The sequence below is a fragment of the Propithecus coquereli genome, unplaced genomic scaffold (assembly GCF_000956105.1).
Source record: "Propithecus coquereli isolate 6110/MARCELLA unplaced genomic scaffold, Pcoq_1.0 Scaffold93, whole genome shotgun sequence".
In the NCBI taxonomy this organism is placed as follows: Eukaryota; Metazoa; Chordata; class Mammalia; order Primates; family Indriidae; genus Propithecus; species Propithecus coquereli.
Genome location: NW_012155618.1, coordinates 5,069,792 through 5,091,315, shown reverse-complemented (window position 1 = coordinate 5,091,315; position 21,524 = coordinate 5,069,792). Strand labels below are relative to the sequence as shown.

The window sequence follows — 21,524 nt, the reverse complement described above, 5'->3', positions numbered from 1 at the left end:
ATATTCTATGAAGGAACATTTCTAGGGATTCAGTGAATATTTGTTACAAGAGTGAGTTTTGGGGAATCTCACAATTAGGCCTGCTGTCATTATGTGGCCAAGAAACAGCATGGAGGGATCATATACTCCAGCCCTCAACCACACTCTGGGTGCTGTCCCTGTCATCATGATATGTCATGGAACCCAGTACTATTGTCTAATAAGGGATAAAATTGGGGAGAGTTGTAATTCATGTCTTTTTTTTTTTTACTTGTTATAAAGAGAAAATTTATCTGACTTCTGTTTTTGTCTCAGTAATTTTTCAACCTTCTTCCCCCACTCTTACATCCCACATGAACAACATTGCTCTGTTATGTAGACTTCTTTCTTTGCCCAGATATGAATCTGAGTTGAATGTAAGGGGAGAGTTGTAAATAATTGAAAAAGTCATAAAATTGGGTCAAGTGTTAGGATTGTATAAAAATAAAGTATTTTCCTATAAAATTCTCTGGGAATTGTTTTAGAATTCAGGGAAAACAAACGATTTCATCCTGAGTTGGCCACAGTCCAAGATTGGGGCTTCCCAGACATTAGTAGCTATTGGCATATGTCTGGAAATCTGGAAAGTGAAATTTTTAGATTTTTAGTTCTGATTTTGCAAACTTTGATGAAGGAAGACTAAAGCAGGGGCAGGGTATATAGGCAGGGGACAGTGAGCGTCTTTGCTTTAGAGGGACAGTATATTGAAATGTTGGAAGAAAATGCTGGGAATGGGACCCAGACAGAGCAAAGTTGAGAAGTAGATTGGGTTGTAACCTCCCCTCCCCAATTCTCCTCCCACTGTCCCTCTTCCCTCAAATGGCACTGACCCTAGGGCCTCACTGTCAACCAACTTCTCATGCCCAGGCCTTTGAGAATCTACCCTGGCTGAGCGAGGCAAGCCTGTGTGTTAGGAACCCCTTCTCTTCACCCATTAGTAATTCATTCTTTTCTGTCAAAGGCTGTTCTCATTGACTTTCTGAAATGTTTTCTGTTTCTGTTTTCCCTACTGTGCTGGTTTCATGGGCCATCTGCACTATAATCACTGCTGTGCTTGTTAAAATGTAGGTTCCTTGGCCTAGCCAGTGGTCCATTAAATCAAGATCTCTGGGAATGAGGCCAGGAATCCAGATCTTGGCAAATCCCCTAGGTAAATTATGCCTATTAGGGTTTGAATGTAATTGACTTGGTTCCTCTAGTTTTCAACTTCCCAGTTCCTTTGCTTGGATACTGAGCTTACCTTTCTTTCCTGACTCAGCAATTCTGTGGACAATCTTTTGGGTAATATTCTGGCTCATCTTGGCCTTATAATACCCTCCTTTGTGCACCATTCTCACAGGCAATGAAGCAGTGTCCCCCTGCACCTCTGCTTCCTATATCTGGGTGAGTCTGGCCTTATAGGCAGAACACAGATACACAAGTTGCTAGTTGTAAACATAAGATATTATCTTACCCAGTGATATATGTTTTTCTGTTTTTTTATTTTTAATTAATATTGATTATTTTTTTAGAGATGGGGTCTCACTATTGCCCAGGCTATTCTCAAACTCCTGGTCTCTGAGTGATCCTTCCATCTCAGCTTCCTGAGTCACTGGGATTACAGGCATCAGCCACCATGCCTGACACATTTGTCTTTCTAAAAGAAGCCTTTATCTTGTGAATTTTATGTACTCAAGACTGAGTGTGCTAAGATTAATTTCAGCTGGAAGTCCTTGAGGAGCACTCTGCCGATCGTAGTTAGAATGTGGCTACATATTCTGTGTATTTGGAGGAATAACTACAGAGACTATGAGGACAATTTACATTTTGAAATATTTTTCTGCCAATCTAATGGGGCTGTGGATGTTTGCTGCTCCTGAAAACATCACTTCATGAACTAGCTTCCTGGCAATGTGTTTGGGGGGTCATGACTGCCTTGGCTGTGGGACCTTTAAGGGAAGGACAGAGGTCCAGGGGTATGGCAAATAGAAGACAGCAGAGGGTCTTGCTTAAGGCTGTGGGAGTGGAATTGGGCATCACGGGGATTCACTTCTGGCCATGGGATTGCAGACAAGATGCTTCAATTATGCCCCATTGTTCTCAAATTAAATTAAGGACAATAATACTGATTTCACGGTGTGTGAGGATTAATACCGCAATGCACATTCAGTGTTTGGCACAAGCAATCCAGAGAGCAATCCTTGCCATCATTGTTATCACGGCCCTTATTAATATAACACTTGCAGTGGGGAGAGGGGAGGAAGCAGTTTTGTTCTTCCACTTTTCGGGGCTTCAAACTTTTCTGCAGCACACGTTTCTATGTCCACTCACATGCCCCTCTCCTCTATCAAGCATGGACCTTGGGGACCTTGCACTGTGTCCCTTCTCCCATCCCATTTAACGTACAGATGTGATCCGGGGAGCATGAACGCTCAGGCCCAAAGAGGCCTCAAGCATGATGGGAACATACGGAAAAGTGCTAGGTCTGCCCGCCCACGGTGAGGGCTGGGGGTGGGCTCTGAGCTCACGGCATGCTGGTGTATAACGTCCATGTCTTCTGTTCAGCTGCGTCTGTTTGGTGTTGGGACTAACTTGGGAGCCCTGCTCTGAGAGCCATCTCAGTTTGGGAAATTGGGTGAGAGTGAGATGGGGGTTAGGGGATGAAGGGAAAGTGTGGGTGGACAGGGATATGGGATGGGCAGGGGAGATTTGGAAAGATGGGTAAAGGGATTTGTGAGTAGGGATGGGTGAGTTCTCACTACCGTACTGTCTTAGCCAGTTTGGGCTGCAATAGCAGAATGCCGCAGACTGGGTGACTTAAACAATAGACATTTGTTTCTCATAGTTCCGGAGGCTGGAAGTGCAAGATCAGTGTGTCAGCATGGTCGGTTTCTGACCAGGGCCCTCTTCCTGGTTTGCAGATGTCTGCCTTCTTATCTTGTCCTTCCCGTGGCAGAGAGCAGAGAGAAGCAAGCTCTCCCATGGCTTGTCTTATAAGGGCACTAATTCATCACAAGGGGCCCTCCATATTCTAATCACATCCCAAAGGCCTCATCTCCAAACACCATCACGTTGGGTGTTGGGGTTTCAGCATATGAATTGGGGAAACATAACTTGTAGTCCATAACACAGACCAAATCCCACATTAATTAGTGCACCTGGAAGGCATCTAGAGCAATGGGGATAAAACCTAGAGATTTCAGCAGGAAGAGCATTAGGAGGATAGAGCTTGCAGTGACAAGAGCAATGTTGGATTAAAAGTGGAGGACAAACAGACACTGGAAGCAAGAAGAAAGAAAAAAGGAGACATGTACACCCAACGCAGAGAACCTGGGGTTGAATCAGTCTGCATGAAAATCTCTGAAGCTAGCAAAATATGCACGGCTAACGTGCCATTGGATGGTGGCAGGGTCATTGCTGACATCCTGTAGTCACTTGTTTCTAGTGAGCAGCCCTCCTGAGAGAGAAGCCAGGACCAAAGGGTGCATCCCCTTTATGCGGAATTTGGTGGGTGTGAGATACGACGTTCCGTGGCCTCACTCCCCTCCCTCTGTTTTCCTGAACTGAGGAGAAATAAATAATGGTGTCTTGGAGCATTGGTCTAGCCCTGTGGGGTTCAGGGAAGCAATTTCTGTAATCAGATGCTCGTTTCACCTCTGAAGATGAGAGAGGGAGCATTGTTGGTGTGTCCTCACCACACCTGCCTCTGCTGGGGGCCATGACAGAAATCCCACTCTCGGGTCCCAGAGCTGAGGAGCTCCTCTCACTCGCATATGCTCTACATTTTAATGAATGGGATTTGAGGCCACCAAGGGGAGAATATTACCAAAGCCAGGTATGGCTCCTGAGGCTAAGTGTCTTCAGAGTGTCTGCAGGCCACGTGTGCCAAGAATAAATGAAAACATCTTTGCATTTCCATGGGAATGTCCGTAGTCCACATCTTGTATTATTTCTTGACTCACAACTAAGGCATGGTCTTTCCTTAGCTAACAAATCCTTGTCTTTGCATGGAGAAGAGTGAGCTTACCCCTTCATGGTGAATTTGGTGATTTTACTGCCACAAACATTTTTAATGACATTCTCATGTGGGTACCTGAGGTGAGTTATGACTGTATTCCAAAGCTGGTTCCGTTTTCCCGGAAGCCACTCTTGTTCTCCTGGGGCTCATCTGCCTCTCACCGGGCTCTGATGATCTCGAGGCTCCTCATCCTTCTTTTATAAACAATTTAATTTCTCCCCTCCTTCTGGAGAGCAGAGGGTGAACGGTTTCTTCTGAGGAGACTCAGGTTTAATTGCACCTCTTATTAAACATACACACACCATGTTTTACATATGATTTGCAGGGATCTCGAAGGGGACTTGTGGATTCCTTCAAGCTTATCCATGTCCCCCCATTGAAGATGCCTCAGTTTAAATAGACAGGTTTCTAGGGCTTAGTGATTACCGCTGTCGTTTCAAACCCTGCCAAGGGTTTTGTGACATGTGCTTTTAAACATAAGGGGCTGGACCAAAGCTCTGGTGGTGGTCGTCCCACGTGGCTCAGATTTCCCTTGGAGAGAGAGTGGTGGGGTGTGTGGTTAGCTGACAGCCTCCAGCTGCAGGGCTTTAGGACCCGGCACGACGTTCAAGCACAGACCACTCTCTCCAGAGAGCTCCAGCCAGTGGCTGAGCATGTGGGGTACCAGGCCTGGCCATTTCTGCCAGTGGGAGACCTCTCTCTGGGCAACCTCTGCACACTGTTGGGCCAGCCTGGGAGCTGCATCGCAGAGTGAGGCTCTTCCTGCCCGTTCCTCCCACCCTTTTATTCACAGGTGTCACATGTCCATAGCGGCCTGAAGCCTTTCCCTGGCTACTTCTGCTTCTTCTCCCCTTTATCCCTTTATCTTTCCCAGGTGTTCCCCCCACCCCAATAAAGTTCTTGCACTTGTAACTCTGTCTTGGTGTCTGCACTCTAGATGGCCTGAACTGACACACTCTCTATTCACAGGTGACATCGTTGGTCACATCACACAATCCCACCTTAACTTCCCAGATCTCAACTTGGAAACAGTTCCCACATCTTGCCAACCCATTTCATCACAGAATTAGGAGTTTGCTGAATGTTGGGTTCATCCTTCTAGCTATGGAAGTTATTAGGGTTCCTAGTACCATCCCATTAAGGCTTCTGTAGGGTGTTTAGTTCCCCAGAGAAGAGACAGAGGCATGAGACAGTCAAACACATACTTTATTTCTGTATAGAGATTCTTCCCAGGATCCCAGGCTGGAAAACATGGAATCTTCAGGAATGACCCCTCTCCACTTATACCCGTCTCTGGGGAAATCAGGCCAGTGAGGTCAGTGCCTGATTCCCCTTTCCCCAGGGTTCCACTCAGTCCTTATGTCTCAGCATTCTGTGAAGAGGGGGGTAAGGAGGATAAGGACCCTCATTCTCCAGTTCCTCCCATAAAGGTCCCCCTCTCCACCCCTCAATTACTGTGGTCCATGGACAGTGAGTCCATGATGTACATCGGAGCTCCTCCCTGAGAAAGAACGAGGAGGAGGAGGAGGAGACAGGCACAACACAAGTATCACAGTGACAGCAATTGGATCCCACATTTTGGAAGTAACATAACAGACACCCCCCTGGTGTCTTATGTTGTTTTACTACTGGACAGTATACCAAGGAAACACATGTAGGAGATAAACACAGGGTGACACATTTCTATAATAAGAATGAGACCCATGCACAGTGCAAATCATGGTGTTCTTCACACACGGGAGCTGATGACATTTTTATAAGTCAAATGGACGTTGGAGAGTGAGTCAGAGGAAAGCTTGCTGGCACTCTCTGAGGGGCTCTTTTGCCTTACTGGAAACTGCCCAAGGCCATCCCACATTCCCTCTTATTAGGCACAGTGATGATGCTGTTCAACCACATCCCGTTAGTTCCCTGGGACTGACGGGTGGCTCCCTTTAGAATGATCTCAGAGGACTCTCATAACAAAGGCTCTCCAAAGGTCCCAGCCTTTTGCTCGATTACCTGCGCTGAGTGTGGGTTTCTAGAATCCTGTGGAGAATCTGTTCCTCAGATGCCTCCATGTTTTCTGGGCAGCCCAGATCCACTAGGCCTGGTGAGTTAGCAATAGGAAACATGGTGGGCTCCTCAGAGCTGAAGGAGCTGTGTCCCCAGCTTAGGGCGGAGTCCAGAGCAGGTACCCAAGAAATCCTTGTTGAATTCGACCTTAACTTTCTCTTCCATAGGTGGGATGTTCCCAACTCCTTGATACTTTCTTCTTAGGTGCTTCTCATAATCATGTCAGTTCTTCACACCCTTCTGAAGTGAACAGTCCGTACGTGGCATGATTCTCTATTGGAAGTATGACTAATGCTTTGAGCACGGACTTTTGTTGCCCTAAATTTTGTCTTCCATTCATATATCTGCATTGAGCTGGATTTATTTATTTAATACTTTCCATGCTACTTTGCAGAATATGGTTCTTGGGGTTTTCTGGCTTATACTATTGCTTCTTCCCCCAGGCCTGGTAGAATTAGAGCCAGCAGGGCTGGTAAAGGCTGCAAACCCTGCGGGGAGCATTGTTCTCCCCTTAACACTATGGACGCAGCACATGTGCGCTCATTATTCAAACGATGAGGAGGACACTGACAGATGTTACACGAAGCTTCTGCTTCCCCACGTCCGGACAAAGCACAGATCTGAGAGGCAGAAGGAAACTGCATGCTCACCTTCCGGAAACTCCAAAGCCGTATTAGGTCATAAAGCATTCAGTTCATGGCTCTCATCAGACTGACTGTCCTTTAGGGTTTGTGGGTCACTCTGTCTTATAGACAGGAGGCCAGCAAAGTGGTTGGGCAGGAAGGGGAGATTCAGAGAATCTGAAAGGAAGACGCAATGTACCTTCTTCCCAGAAGTGCAGCTGCAGGGTGCCACATCCTTGCTCATTTCATGTCTGAGCACATGCCTTATGAAAGTATAAAGTTAAGAATCTGGATTAGGGCCCCTGCCCTAAAATACCCAAAAGGCCAGAGCAGGAAGCCCACATGCTTGTCTTCCTTTACAGTGTTCTCCAGCTATGTAAATCAGCCAGCTGAAGCCTGTTGGAGAGATGCAGGCTTTGGCATGAAGCCTCCTGCTCTGTCAAAGGCCAAGACCTTCCAGGAGAAAGAAGGTACTCAGGGTTTTAGGATAAACCACATAATGTCTGAGATGGATAGTTACACATGGTCTGAGCAGTGGCTACATCTCCAGGAGGTGGGGATCAGTCATAAGACTTACTGCTCCTATTCTTTCCGAGACCACCATCTTTTTGGTGGAACAAACAAACAAAAGACTCAGACAATCATTGAACCACAGGAAGTTAATATTCCAAGGGACGCTTTGATTATCTAGTTCAGCCCCATTGTTTACAAATAAGGAAAGAGGCTCAGACAGATTAAGTGTGGTGCAAGTCTCCTGATTTTCGGTCTGTAACAGCCATTAGCAGGTACCAGTGGACATGTTTTGCCTGCATTGGTTGCTCAGGACGGTCACTGGGGACATCCTGTAGAAGAACCTGGGCTCTCAATCCCATGATGTTTAAGTATATTGAAATACTGAGATGTCAAAAAGGGTCAGATGAATGAATGCCTTCTTTTCACAGATGCTTAGAAGACAGGGTTAAATCTCTCATTCACATCTTCTGCGCAGCCTTCTTTTGTTTATGCTGTCAGATGAAGGCTGGTGTGATGTGAGCCACCAGCTGCGGGAGCTCATCTGAGTGTGACTGAGAACAACGCGACTGAAGTCAGACAGGGCTCCAGGCAAATGGGTCCGCTGGGTCTGTGGCTGTGCTGCCAACTCATCCTGAAAGGAGCACCCGCATGCAGCCAAAGTCAATTCTGGAGTATTGGGATGGGCTTTAGGGAAAATCTAGTCCAACTTTTCTCATTTTACAGGCTCAGCAAAGCTCAATGATTTGCGTTGAGTCACACAGCATGGAGGTGGTGAAGACAGGGAGGAATCCAGATTTTTAGGCTCTAGGATGGAATGTTTTCTCTACATCATTCTGACCCTTTCCGCGGCCTGAATGTTAGGGTGTTTCTGATGGTCTCCATATCGAGGAAGCATCTATGCATGATGTGAAGCAGGACAAAGACGGGGGTGCTGTACCTGCTGAAGGCCCTGTGGCCTACGACAGCACGTTGGAGGAGAAGCTGAAGCTCTCTGTCATGGTCTTGGAGTCGCTGCGCGAGGAGCCATTGGAGGTCAGGTCCAGGGACGAGGGTGTGGCCTTGGGGCCGTCCTCCGGCTCCTCCTCGTGGGCCCCCGCCACTGTGGAGACGGTGGTCTCCAGACGGCTGACCTTATACACGCTGCCTTGGGTCTGGAGGTATCGGGTGGACTTCATTTCCAGCCCCTCATAGTCGCCGGCGCTGATGAAGGGGCAGCACCGGAAGGCGTGCTTGAAGCCCACGCGGAACCTGGAGAGAGGGCAGATGAAGAGGTGACTCCTGGGGACTCCTGCTCAGAGGTCCTTCAGCTCTTTAACACATGGATATGCCCAAGTGGAGCTCTGCTATTGTTTTTTAAATTAACTGACAGTTGGAGATGCTGAGGCCAAAAAGATTTAAGGGTCAATCATCAAGGTCAAACTCAAGATCAGAAAAAAAAAATTCAACACTAGAACTCAGTTTCATGTGAAATGCATGCCTTTACTGAGGGCAGCCGCTGAACTATGCTGCCTTCTCTGGTGTGGGGTCAGCCAGGCTTGGGGTCAATTCAACTCCACAAAAAACATGCACCAAGTGTTTACCATGTACATGGTACCGTGCTAGTCACTGAGTGGTAAAAACACATCTCAGGATTCAGTCCTCTCACTCAGTAGTAGCCCTTTGACTGAAAGGGGACTTCCTGCCAGTCATGTTCCTGCAGCTTGCCTCAGTTTCCATGTTTGTAAAACAAGAGAGTCAGCCTTTACTCAAAGACATGCTCGGAGATTTAACCTATAAAAGTTTAGGCAGGTCATCAAATTCTTAGGAGAAGGATGAATCTGTGAGTCAGACTAACAGAGACCATTTGGACGAGTTGAAGAGAATGTCTTTCCCCAGACTCATAGTGCCCGAGTGTCTCATTCACAGAAGGCACTTTACAGGCTGAGGACTGATGGATACAAAGGCTGTGAAGCACCTGTTCGTCCTCTTCCTCAGCCGCCTCCTTCCCCACCCGGAGGCTGGGATGGTGCTCTGGATCACAGACTTGCTGTGGCCTTGTGTCCCTGCCCCTCCTGGACTCCTGAATGCCCACACCCCCCGTGGGCTCCCCCTTCTGCTACTTGTCTGAGGTTGGCTTCTGCTGCAGGAAGGCTCTCCCCAACCCATCTGACCAGGTGAGGGCAGGAATCAAACCTTTCTGCTTACCCTGTGCTGCTAGAACTGATGGAAGAAACTGGGGAAAGCTGCCCAGATCATAAGATGGGATGGGAAGAGGAAAGTGAGAGAACAGAAGAAGGGAGAATGTGCTCTTTGTGGATGGTATCTAGTGCCACCTCTCTCTCTCTCCACCGGATCCACAGGGCAGAGTGAGCAAACTCACAGGACATGGACTCGAGACTGGATCCAGCTTTCAGGCCTGTTTTCTATGCACCAATCACAGAGGTTTTTAATTACACGTGCCCCTGAGATTTCTGGTTCCACTTGGAAAAGAAAAAATATCAGTCCTCCCTGGGCTCGCATTCCTGCCTGGTGACAATCAGCAGGGGCTGCATAGTGTGGTGCTTAGTTTGCAGCAGTCCCCACCTCTCCATCTTGTCTCACAGCTGGCTTTGCCAGTCCAGGGTGGCTGCTTGGCTGCTGTGTGGACAGATGGTCTGTGGGCCCTGGAGAGAGTGTGGGGGATGGGGTTCCCACCTGTCATTCAGGCAGCAGTAGATGATGGGGTTGTACATGGTGGAGCTCATGGCCAGCCACATGATGGCTAGGTAGACCTGCTGGATAAACTTCTTCAGGTAGAGATCCGGGTTGATGTAGGGCAGCAGGAAGAAGATGTGGAAGGGCAGCCAGCAGATGGCAAAGGTGCAAACCACGACGATCATCATTTTGACCACCTGGCAAGAGGGCGAGACAGGTGAGACCACCAGTACATCCTCCTCCTCTCATGGCTGCTTCCTCTCTCCTCCCACCCACTCACTGTGCACAGTGTGGGATGGGGTGGGAAGTGTTTAAAATCACCCCTTTCGAGGAGGAGAAAGATCTTTAATATGTGGTGCTAAAGGACTTTGGTTAGGTCAGCAGTTCTCAGAGTATGGTCCCGGGACCATCACCACCACCATCACCATCACCATCACCATCACCTGGGAACTTGTTAGAAATGCAAATTCTTGGACCCCACCCCAGACTCACTCTAAGGATGGGCCCCCAAATTCTATGTTTGACAAACCCTTCAGATGATTCTGATGCATTCATTTTGGGGGACTGCTACGTTATATTATCCTTCTGGGCAATGACTGGAGAAGCCGAGGGAGATCACGTTAATAAGCAAAGGTGAAAGGGTATTCTGGAGAGAAAGTTCTGGTGCGGGGAGCAGCAGAAGGGTGGGAAAGGGAGGGCAAGGGCAGGCTGCTTGGGTGGAGACCGAGGGGGAGGGGAGGAGAAGGGACGAGATCTGGACAGCTGCAGCAAGGGAGTCCCAGACGGTTAACAGGGATTTAAAAGAAGGTCTTATGAATGCTGGGTGATATGGTCTGAATGTTGTGTCATCCCAAATTCATATGTTGAGATCCTACCCCCCAAGGTGATGGTATTAGGAGGTGGGGCCTTTGGGAAGTGATTAGGTCTTAAGGGCAGAGCCCTCATAAATAGGATTAGCGCCCTTATTAAAGAGGCCTGAAAGAGACCCCTCACCCCTTTTGCCACATGAAGACACAGCGAGAAGGCACCATGCACAAACCAGGAAGTGGGCCCTCACCAGACATTAAATCTGTCGGCACCTTGATCTTGGACTTCCCAGCCTCCAGAGCTGTGAGAAGTAAGTTCCCAGTCAAGGCTATTTTGTTACAGCAGCCTGAATAGACTAAGACACTGGGTGATGTAACCCTATTCTTTTTATCCCCAAGAAATCTTCAGCAAAGAACTACATAGCATTCATACAATGAAATACTATGTAAAGAAGTACCAAACGGAAAAAGAATGAGAAAACTTTTCGTATATTGATTTTCAAAGATCTTGTGGATTTTAAGTGAAAAAAGTAAGAAAAGAACAGTGTGTATTTGCTATTTGTATAAAAATAAGAGAAAATAATATATATTTATTTGGCCTGTAAATACCAAGATCTAAAAGTGTTAACAAGAAACAACAAACAGCCGTTACCATTGTGTGCATGTCTGTGTGCACACGGGTAGATGGAGGGCCTAGAAGGGGGGAGCTTTTTTGTGGTAAGATCTTTAAAATGTTTTTTCAACGTTTAATTTTGAACTAATTAAGGTCTTCAAGAAGCTGCAAAAGTAGTGCAAAGAGTTCCCGGGTACCCTTCACCCAGCTTACTCCATGATACCATCTTACATAACCATACTATTAATCAAAACCAGAAAACTGACTGTTTACCAAACTACAGGCTATTTGGCTTTTTGCCAGTTCTTACATGCACTCTCTCTCTCTCTTTTTTTTTTTTTTGAGACAGAGTCTGGCTCTGTTGCCCTGGCTAGAGTGCCGTGGTGTCAGCCTAGCTCACAGCAACCTCAAACTCCTGGGCTCAAGCGATCCTCCTGCCTCAGCCTCCCCACTAGCTGGGACTACAGGCATGCGCCACCTTGCCTGGCTAATTTTTTCTGTATATATATTTTTAGTTGTCCAGATAATTTCTTTCTATTTTTAGTAGAGATGGGGACTCGCTCTTCCTCAGGCTGGTCTCAAACTCCTAAGCTCAAATGATCCGCCCGCCTCAGCCTCCCAGAGTGCTAGGATTACAGGCGTGAGCCCCCGCGCCCGGCCTGCAGTTACTTTTAAGGAGCAAGCAAGCTGGCTCATGCCTGTGCAGCAGCCCTGGGTTAAAATGACACGGAGCTAAGGTGCCTCCGGTCCTCTCCGCTGTTCCCCAGACACAGGGACGTTTCGTGGCTGCCGCCTCTGGGGCTCCCCAGCTTGCCAGCCCTGCTTGCCAGCCTGCTGCGTGTGTCAGGTGGGGTAGGTGCCGCCTGCCCCTTGCTCACCTTGCGCTTGGCAGAGACTTGCTCGTGGTATCGGTCCGAGGAGTCTCCAGGGATCTCGCTGGCCCACAGCGTGATTCCCACCACGGTGTACGCATAGCCGATGACCAGCAGGGGGAGGAAGTAGATCAGCACAGTCACGCAGATGTGGTACCTGCAACGAGGTGAACCAGATGGGTCAGTCTGAGGTATTTCTTAAGTCAGATTTGTTTTTGTTTGTTTTTGTTATTGTTATTACAGGGTGGTCAAGGTGTGGCAGCTGCCCTTCTTCAGCATTTGCCATTAATAAGCTCGGGCTGTAAGGCACACCTCAGGGAGACTTGCCACCTGCGTAGGGTGGATGGGTGATATTAATGGATAAACTAGAGAAAGCAAATCTCTTCAATTTATGTTTTTCTTGTGGACTTTTTCCATAATAGAGATCCCTGTTCAAATTGAAAAGAAAAAAAAAGCACCACTGATGAAAGGGAACTGAATTTTCTGTATACCTATGGCAATTTTAGTTGATGTTAAGTTCAATATCACTTACACTCCTCTCTCCAAAAGAATGCAAATATAGGCTGCATTAATAGAAGTATATTCTCTAGAATGAAGGAGGGTATGATACCACTCAAGTCACATCTGTCAGAAAACACTTATGCTCAATTTTAGTGCAGGGATGTAGACCAACTAGTACATTCAAATGAAAACTACCAAGATAGTTAATAAGCCCCAATTTATGCCAGATAACAAATGATTTGTGGGTTTGAAAATAATTAGCTTGGAAGAGAGAGAGATAAGATTAATCCTAGAACTAGGATCCGAGATAAGACTAATCCTAGAACTAGCCACATAGTGTAAACCATTTCTAATCCTGGACTTAATGTATCTTTAGATAGAAACTTCCTGAGCCTCTGAATCATCACTTGGAGGACAGATGCCAACTGACTCACATTTGACCAGAGCAATGAGCAACAGACAAACCTTTGCTGTGTTAAGCCACTGAGATTTTGAGATTCGTCATATAGCAAAACTTACTTTACTCTGTTTAAGGCAAGAGACTTAAATAAGTAGGAGAGTCAAATATGATTTTTGAATTTTGAGAAAGGATATTTTTCTTACAGGGTCCTTGGCTTGTTATAGTTCTTTTCTTAGATATGAGTATAATGGAAGGGCTCAGAATTCGTAACAATCATCATCATCATCATCATAATGAGAATAGCTAATATTTGGGGGAACTTACTCTAGGTCACTGTGCCAATAATAATATTAATGATAGTATTAATAGTGAAATAGTAGTTAAATTTTATTGAGAGTTTATAAAAAGCACAAGGCAAACATTTTACTAGCATTATTTTATTTAATCCTCAAAGCAAATGACTGAGTAGGTCCCATCATAATACCATTTGTAGATAATGAAACCAAAGTTTAGAATTAGTTTGCTCAAAATCACAGCTGGTGAAGGGAGGGGCTGGGATTATAATGCAGGTCTGTGACCCCCAGAACCAGCTTCTTGTCACTGGAGAAAACCCACCCAATGATTTTTTTTCTTCTACTCTCTTTACAGTCTGTGCTTATCCTATGCAATGATTTTCTTCCAGTAAGGAAAACCCATTTATTCATTCAATTTCCCCTTTGTGGATATACTGTTTGCTTTGAATCACTTCTTTGTAACGCCTCACAGTTTTGCCACTTATTCAGCCCCCTCCGAACATTAAAATTTGCAATTTGAAGGTGCTTGAAGAACTCTTAAGTAACAAACCACAGATTCAGCCAAGCAGGGAGCAAGTACATTTGTTCTGTGCAGACAGGCTGCTCCGGTCTCACATTGCTTTCAAAGGCTCCTGAATTGTCACTCCCTCTGGAGGCCCCTGGGTTCTCCAGCTACCACAGCAATAGCTGTATGTTGTGTTTCCTATCTGATCTCCTGGTTGCTGCACTGACAGCGCTTGTAAGCCAAGTGTTTGGAGACTAACAGGGGCAGGGAGAACCTCAGAACCTCCAAGTTGCACCGACTTCTCCTACCTGTAAGAATAGCCGCTCCTCAGGCAGGCTGACATGTGGTTAGTGACCCATACGCCTTAGCTGACTTTGCCAGGGCATTGCCTCAGAGCGCTGGGCACTGATTGTTGGGGTCAGGGATGTGATGGGAGAACACTGCTACCAATGCTCCTTACCAGAGGTCCTCGAACTTCAGCAGGCTTCAGAATCGCCTGGTGGGCTTGTACAATCACAGAGGCCTGGCCCCTTCCAGAGCTTCTGACTCAGCCGGTCTGGGGTTGGCCTGGGAACCTGCATTTCTAACAAGTTCCCAGGAGATGCTGACACTGCTGTTCCTGATTCAGACTCTGAGAAACGTTATCTTAGGGCAACATTTCTCAACGCCAAGTGCACATGAGAATCACTAGGGCAGCTTAAAATGATCAGTGCCCAAAGGTATTCATTCAATTGGCCTGGGTGTGGGAGCAGGAAGCTATATTTTAGAAAATTCCCCAAGTTATTCTAATAGATGGCTAGCATTGAGAACCACCGCTTCAGATCCTAGGTCCGGAAGCCTGTTGGGATCCCATTGTTGTTTGTGATTTAATGACTCTATTAAAATGTGTATTAATCACGTTTTCTGGTTTCGGTATCTGCCCGTTAGTATCTGGAGCCTTTCTGATCAGGGAGGGACTGCCCCTTTCAGGCCCAGCTAATTCCTAGAAGAACAAATGACTCTCAGCTAGGGTGCCTTTTGTATGCAAACTAACTAATCCAAAGCCCATACCCCACACCAGCCTGCTTTATAGGGTTCTTATGCTGGAGGACACTATTCTTCTGCCCTAACCACCCCAAGCCAGGCATCAGGCAACTAGGGGCAGCTCCTACACCCTGGAGCCTACTGAAATTATTCAAACTAGTTAATACTAAACCTGCTCACCCCACCTCACCTGTTCCTTCCTGAGAAACCCCAAGAAAGGCTTTCCTGGGTGGCATGGCAGTGGTATGGGCCCTGCCCCTTCAGCTTGGGAACTGTGAGTAATAAAGTATCTTTTCAATGGCGATCATGTCCTGATCTGTTGACCTCACCATAGCTGAATACAAAATAAAATCTACATTTTAAAACAATGTGCTTTTTGGGAAATCACAGATCAGGCGATTATGAAAATGCTAAGATGAATCAGCAAACATAATTTATCAGTCTTTTTTATGCTTCCCTTTTTAAAGAAGGAAAAATGACTTTGTTATTTCTTTGAAAACAACAAAAAAATGGGCTTAATTTCAGCTAAAAAGTGTTATAGTCAGAGGGAGCATCCGTTGGCTTTTCCATGGTCTAAGAGGGATAATTAAGAATAACATAGGAATATGATCGAGCAATTCTATTTCTACATACAGACTCAAAATAATTGGAAAGCTGGAACTCAAGCAGGCATTTTTTGAATCTGCACACCGACATTATTCACAACAGCCAAAAGGTGGAAACATCCCAAATGTCCACTAACAGATGAATGAACGAACAACATGCGGTGTGTACATGCAGTGGAATATCATTCAGCCTTAAAACGTGACATTCTGACACACGCTACAACATGGATGGACCTTGCAAACACTCTGCTAAGCGAATAAGCCAGACACAGAAGGAAAAACACTGTAGGATCCTACTTACACGAAATATCTAGAATAGGCAAAGTCAGAGACAGAAACGGATCAGAGGTTACCAGGGGTTGGAGGGAGGGGGCGGGAATTACTGTTTAGTGGGTACAGAGTCTGAGATGAAGCAAAAGTTCTGGAAGTGGGTAGTTGTGATGGTTGCACAACATTGTGAATTTACTTAATGTCACTGAATTGTATACTTTAAAATGGTTAAAATGGTAAATTTTGTTATGTGTATTTTATCACAATAAAAAAATTAAATAAGAAATTATGTAAGAAAAATTTAGCCAAGCTGGCATTCTAGGTCTCCAGGTTTGCAGTCTTTCACTCCTGCCAGGCACTCCTTGACAACCACTCCTGCCCTCAAAAAAAGGCAGGTTTGGCTGGGATCAAAGGTTAAACACATCCTTCTAAGTATCGCTCAGACAAACACCCTTTACCTTTACACGGAAATTGGAAATGCTTACTCCAAACCATGTCTAGGTTATCAAAAATTCTAAATGAATGCAGATCTAATGAATGAAATTCCGTCGTTAGAAAATATGAAAATAAATACATTTCTTTCACCATGATACCTTCTGGGAGAAATTTTTACCATATCCTGTAGTTAAGTGGAGATTATTTCAGAGAGCGGGTCAATGAACCAGTGTAATCTTGTTTTGTGCAGTGCCACGCGTGTTTGGCTCTCATTCTGATATTGCCTAAATTCCTGCCAGGCAGGATTTTATCAGCTCTCAGAATTAATACCTGTTTTGGGAGAAGAGATCTGGGGTCAAGGATGCGCCAGGAGTGAGCCAGAGACAGAACCAGGCGTGGCAGCAGGAGGCAGCGACAGAAGGACTGCCTGGTCCCCACATGATGAAATATGTGCAGGGTTGGTATGATGTGAGGGAAGCTAGCACAGTGATCCATTGATGGACTTATCGGAACACTCAGAAAGAAGGCTCGTGCAACAACTTCATGCCTTTGTTCCCCCTAGTTCTCTCCTTTAAGCGGCGAATGTGGCTTGGCGTGTTTTGCAGGATAAGCTTGCTGAGTACAGACCATGTAGCTCCAAATCCTGCAGACCCCTGTGTTCTTAATGTCCTAATATCTTAATGCTCACTAATCCAGGTTTCCTTATGTCTCACTAGCTGGGGTAACCTCATTGTTCAAAGCATCAACAGTTTCAATTTCTGAAATAATCCTCAGTATTTGAAATCAAGATCAATAGGTTTATTAAATAATATCTAAGTGTCTTCATAATGTACTTGGTAGAGACTCTAGTGTCTTGGGGTGGGGGAAGAGAGAGGCCAAGAGGGCATAGCTCTGGGTTCTCCATCTTCAGTCTAATGAAATAACTCTGCTTTGCTGGGTTTATATATTTGATTTCTGTGGATGACTTTGTTTGGGGGTGGGTGGGTAGATTTCAGCTGTTGCAGAATGTTGAAGAGCACTGATGTAATCCCAACCTCCATCCAGTACATTAACTCTCTCTGCATTATTCATACCACATGATCATCCAGCACCTTCTTGAATACTCCCTGTGACATGCTGCTCACTATCTCTAAAGCTGAGCTACATCAGTGACCCTTGGGAGCTTGTTAGAGATGCAGACTCTCAGGTCCCACCTCAGATGTGCATTTTAACAAGACTACCTGGTAATTCATGTAGTAAGTTCAAGTTTGAAGCACAGAGTGCTTTGTCGTGGCTGCACGTTGGAATCACCGGGGGGAGCCTTGGAACATTCCAGTGCTTGGATCCTACCCTGATTTAACTGGCCTGGAGTATAGCCTGAGGATCAGAGTTTTAGAAGCTCCCCAGGGGATTTCAATGTGCAGCCAGTGCTGAGAATCATTGGCATTGAGACTCCAGATACTGGTTCCTCCTTAAACTGAGTGAAAACCTGTGGTCCTGTAGCTTTTGCTACTTCATCCTAGGCCACAAGCAATAGGCTGAATCCACCTCCTGGGATGGTCCTGCAAGCATGAGGTGACCATGAACCTGCCTTTCCCCAGAGCCCCCTTTGCAGCAAGAGCTTTTGGGGCCATCTCCCATTTGATTCATGCAGAGCAGCCTCATTCCTCCTGACCTTTCTCAAAGGTCCCTCAGGCTCACTCTCCTTACAGCAGGGTGCAAGATGCTTGACTTTTTACTTAACTTTTTACTTCCTGGAAAAATCTGCAGATCAATATGGTTTCTCTGTAGTAAAAGAAAGCAACACCCAAGTATTTCTTGGTTCACTTTCACATCTAGAGGTTAGAGTCAAATCCCAAAGCCCTTTGCAGTTCTCTTAAAGGCAGGTGAAAATTGCAACTGATTAATTGATAAATTCAGTAAGTATTTATTCAGCACCTATTATATACTGGCCCTGTGCTAGGGGCTGGGGACACTGAGGAGAGTTCCAGTAGTTGGTGACTTCTTCAGTAGCTCACAGTCTGCAGAGAAACAGAGAAACACCAAAGACTGTAACACGGGAAGTGGTTGACAGTGGTTACCTCTTCAAGGGGAGGAGAGATATTGAGGAAGGGTGGGAGTGAGCCTTTATAAATATAGATACAATATAAAATACATTAATGTATAAAAAATTAAAAATAACCCTAAATACAATGGTAGAGTGCTTTGTGCTTGTGCATAAGTGTGTGAAGAACAATGGGAATGCAGAAGTGAGATGCTCAACTGAGCTGGTCAGGGATGCTTCCCAGAGGAGGGGCTGCTGGGCTAGGCCCTGATGTACAAGGAGGAGGTAGGCATGCCCAGAGCAGAGTTAGGCACTGGAGGAAGGGAAGATAGCAAATGTTGAGGCACTGAGGGAGGAGCACAGCATGGGGAGGGTACTAGGATGACATTCGAACTGAACAGGACGTGGCTGTGTGAAGAAGTATCGGAAGATTTGGCTGGAGAGGAAGACGGAGACCGTATCACTAAGGACCTTGTGTGACAGCCTGGAGAGTTTGCAATTTCTCCTGTTTAAAATCAGGGGATTAACATGATCAGATGCTCGTGCTCTGGCACTGGTGGAGCATGGATGCAGGCAGGCAAGGCTAGAGGCAGTGAGCCTGCAGGGAGCTGTGCAGTGGCCCTGGCAGGAAGCGACGATGGCCTGAGGGAGGGCCACGGCACAGTGATGTACGACCAGAGGGGAGGGATGCAGGAGGGACTGTGGCTGGGAGGAAGAGCTGGTGTATTTGGCTGCTGATGGCACAACTTACCTGGATTTCTGGCCTGGGAGGATGGGGGAGAGTGGGCTGACTGTCGCTGGTATGGGGACAAAGGGAGGAGGAGTGGGCTTGTCGGGGAAGTTGGTGGGTCACCTTTTGGACCTGCTGACCTGGAGGGCAGGCAGTTAGATGTCTGGATCTGGAGCTGGGAGAAAAGGTCTGGGCTGGCATTAAATTTGGGAGTCCTTGTGTGTCCAAAAACATGAGAAGGCGAGGGGACGCAGGGTGGTCATGAGGGGAGAAGACGCCCATATCTAGGGTAGGGGGAGCGCAGGGTGGGAGGCTGGGAGGAGGGCAGTGGGAGGGAGATGCCTGGGCAGATGGAGCCTGCCTCTGAGGTGGGGGGTTGAGGGTGGGAACTTGCTCTCTGCTTTTGGAAATCGGAGGTCAAGGCAGGTTCAATATTACTGGCGTGGTCAGACCAGGTGGGGTGAGTGGTGGGAAGAGAGGAAGTGGTCACCCCATCTTAAGAGAGGCCAGCTCTGGGGGCATTTTTGCCCAGAGTTTATGGCTGAGCCTGCAGGCAACGGAGGTTTGGCCGTGGCCTGTCTCTGAAGAACAGGGAGATGGCCCAGATAATCAGAGGCTGACAACTGCCACCAGGTGGCGCCAAACTGCAGCCCGCACCTGGGCTCATCAGTATTCCATTTAGGTTACTGGCTTTTCGATAACCTAGCAATAAAGACACACGCATTTTATGCGCTTCAATTCATTGTACACCACACACTGCCCACCTCTCAACCCCCAAATCCCTTACCATGTCGTGGTGCTGTTTTCCAGTAGGTGCCTTGTGTAGCATGAGTGGTTTGTGTTTTTGTTTTTAGCAGTGTAGCACAATCTTTGCAAACCTCATTGGAATATTACAAGCCCATTGAGGACCAAACATATCTGTGACATGTTTGCTCTGAGTGTCCGTGGGCACTGATACATGTTTTGCTGGTATAACTCGCCCACCCTCTAGACGGGTCTTTACCCTGTTGTGTTGTGCTCTGCTCAAGGTCGGGTTAGCGGATTGCCACTGCAGTGGCATCTCCGTGCTGGGATCTGGCATGAGCTTCTGTCTCGGCTGCTGAGCTGGGGAGGGCTCGGATACATGCCGCAGGACCGAAGCTTGTACTTTATCATTCTGTCTAGCACTTAAAATAAGGTTATTGGGGAGAGGGGGGCATTGTTCAGAAACTGCTTCAGTTGGTGCCAACTGATATGAGTAAACATTTCCTGATACAGGTAAGCTACACCGTAAGCGTGGGTGTTGGTTGGTATTTTATACTTCTTCTACTCCTCGAGGTCTAAAAAACACTTAAAATAATGAAAACAGTTCTAGTCACAATAGCCTGTGACTAATAACCATCCATGTCCTCATGTCTAGACTAAGTGCCCAGACTCATAGCCCTCATGCTAAGGTGCTTCTCCTCCTTGCTATCCCCTGAAAAGATTTGTCCACAAGACAAATCTTAGCACAACCACTATTAACAAAGGATGAGAAACTTCTTCTTCTCATGAAAGCTATTATTAAGTGTGATACAGGCTAAATAGCCATTAGCTTGTAGGAGACGTAGAAATTTCACATTTTCTACGTGCAGTAGTTTCATTGCAAAGGTGTTTCTGGAAAGCAGATTTGACTTCATCTCATTACCTCTGAGAATTCAGAAAGAGACAGATATCGCTAACCCCATTTTAAATTGAAAAATTAAGGCACAGGGAAGGTAATTGCTTTGTTCAAGTCACTTGGGGTTGAAATGGGAATAGAAAACAGATTTGTCCTTTTCTCATTTCAACCCTTCGTGTTTCTTTCTCTTTCTGCTCAGATGAGCTGAGAAGAAGAATGAAGAAATGTCACTCAAAGCAGGGAAACTACAGTTTTTCAAGAACGAACAAATACGTCAAGCAGAAAAATTGTTTGCGACATTTAATAATGGTAGATAAATAATATGTTGAAAAATAGCATAGCTTAAAAAATCAGACTAAGAATTGAAAAGCATCTAGATGGGAGACTTGGAATGTGGCCAAGTCTTGGATTCCATTTTATGTCTGGATTCATTCTTGTATTTCCACAGCCTGCTCCTGTCTTAAACATTGAGCCCAGAGACTCTCAGTTGACTGAAATATGTGGGAAAGACAAACACCCTACTTTCTGTTCCTCAGCCAAAATTTCTCAGCATAGACAATGGACCATTATGCCATGAGCCACATAGACTGTCAATCCATAGTTTCCATTAACAAATTGAGCGACACGATTTATGTGTCTCACAAGAAATTATCAAGGGGACTACATTAATCAATTTGAAGTCTGTTGTGTGTTGCATGTGAGATGACAAACATTTTTAATGTGGGAGCGTAGACAGATTTTCCTACTTCTCCAAGTCAGCCAAAGAAAATTTAATCATTTCTGGACCATCTTTCAGTGCAATCTCCTCCTCTTACAAAAAAGGGGTCTTTATTGCTGGAAGAAAAGCTAAGCCGATCTACGCAATAGAGACGGAATGTCCACGCAGATTGGATGTGGAAGAGGAGGCTTTGATGGGGGAGGGTTTGAGGG

At 46.2% G+C, this 21,524-nt stretch overlaps 1 protein-coding gene across 1 annotated transcript in view; it reads right to left on the bottom strand.

Annotated features, from left to right (window-relative positions):
• Nucleotides 1–7,833: 7,833 nt before the first annotated feature.
• Nucleotides 7,834–21,524, bottom strand: part of TACR1 (tachykinin receptor 1) — a 141,305-nt gene continuing 127,614 nt past the window's right edge. Inside the window, exons 3-5 of the mRNA XM_012664881.1 lie at nt 12,177–12,327; nt 9,880–10,076; nt 7,834–8,454 (exon numbers count right to left, since the gene is read on the bottom strand). Coding sequence (XP_012520335.1) covers nt 8,163–8,454; nt 9,880–10,076; nt 12,177–12,327 — 640 coding nt within the window. The 3' untranslated portion in view covers nt 7,834–8,162. The remainder of the gene's footprint in view (nt 8,455–9,879; nt 10,077–12,176; nt 12,328–21,524) is intronic.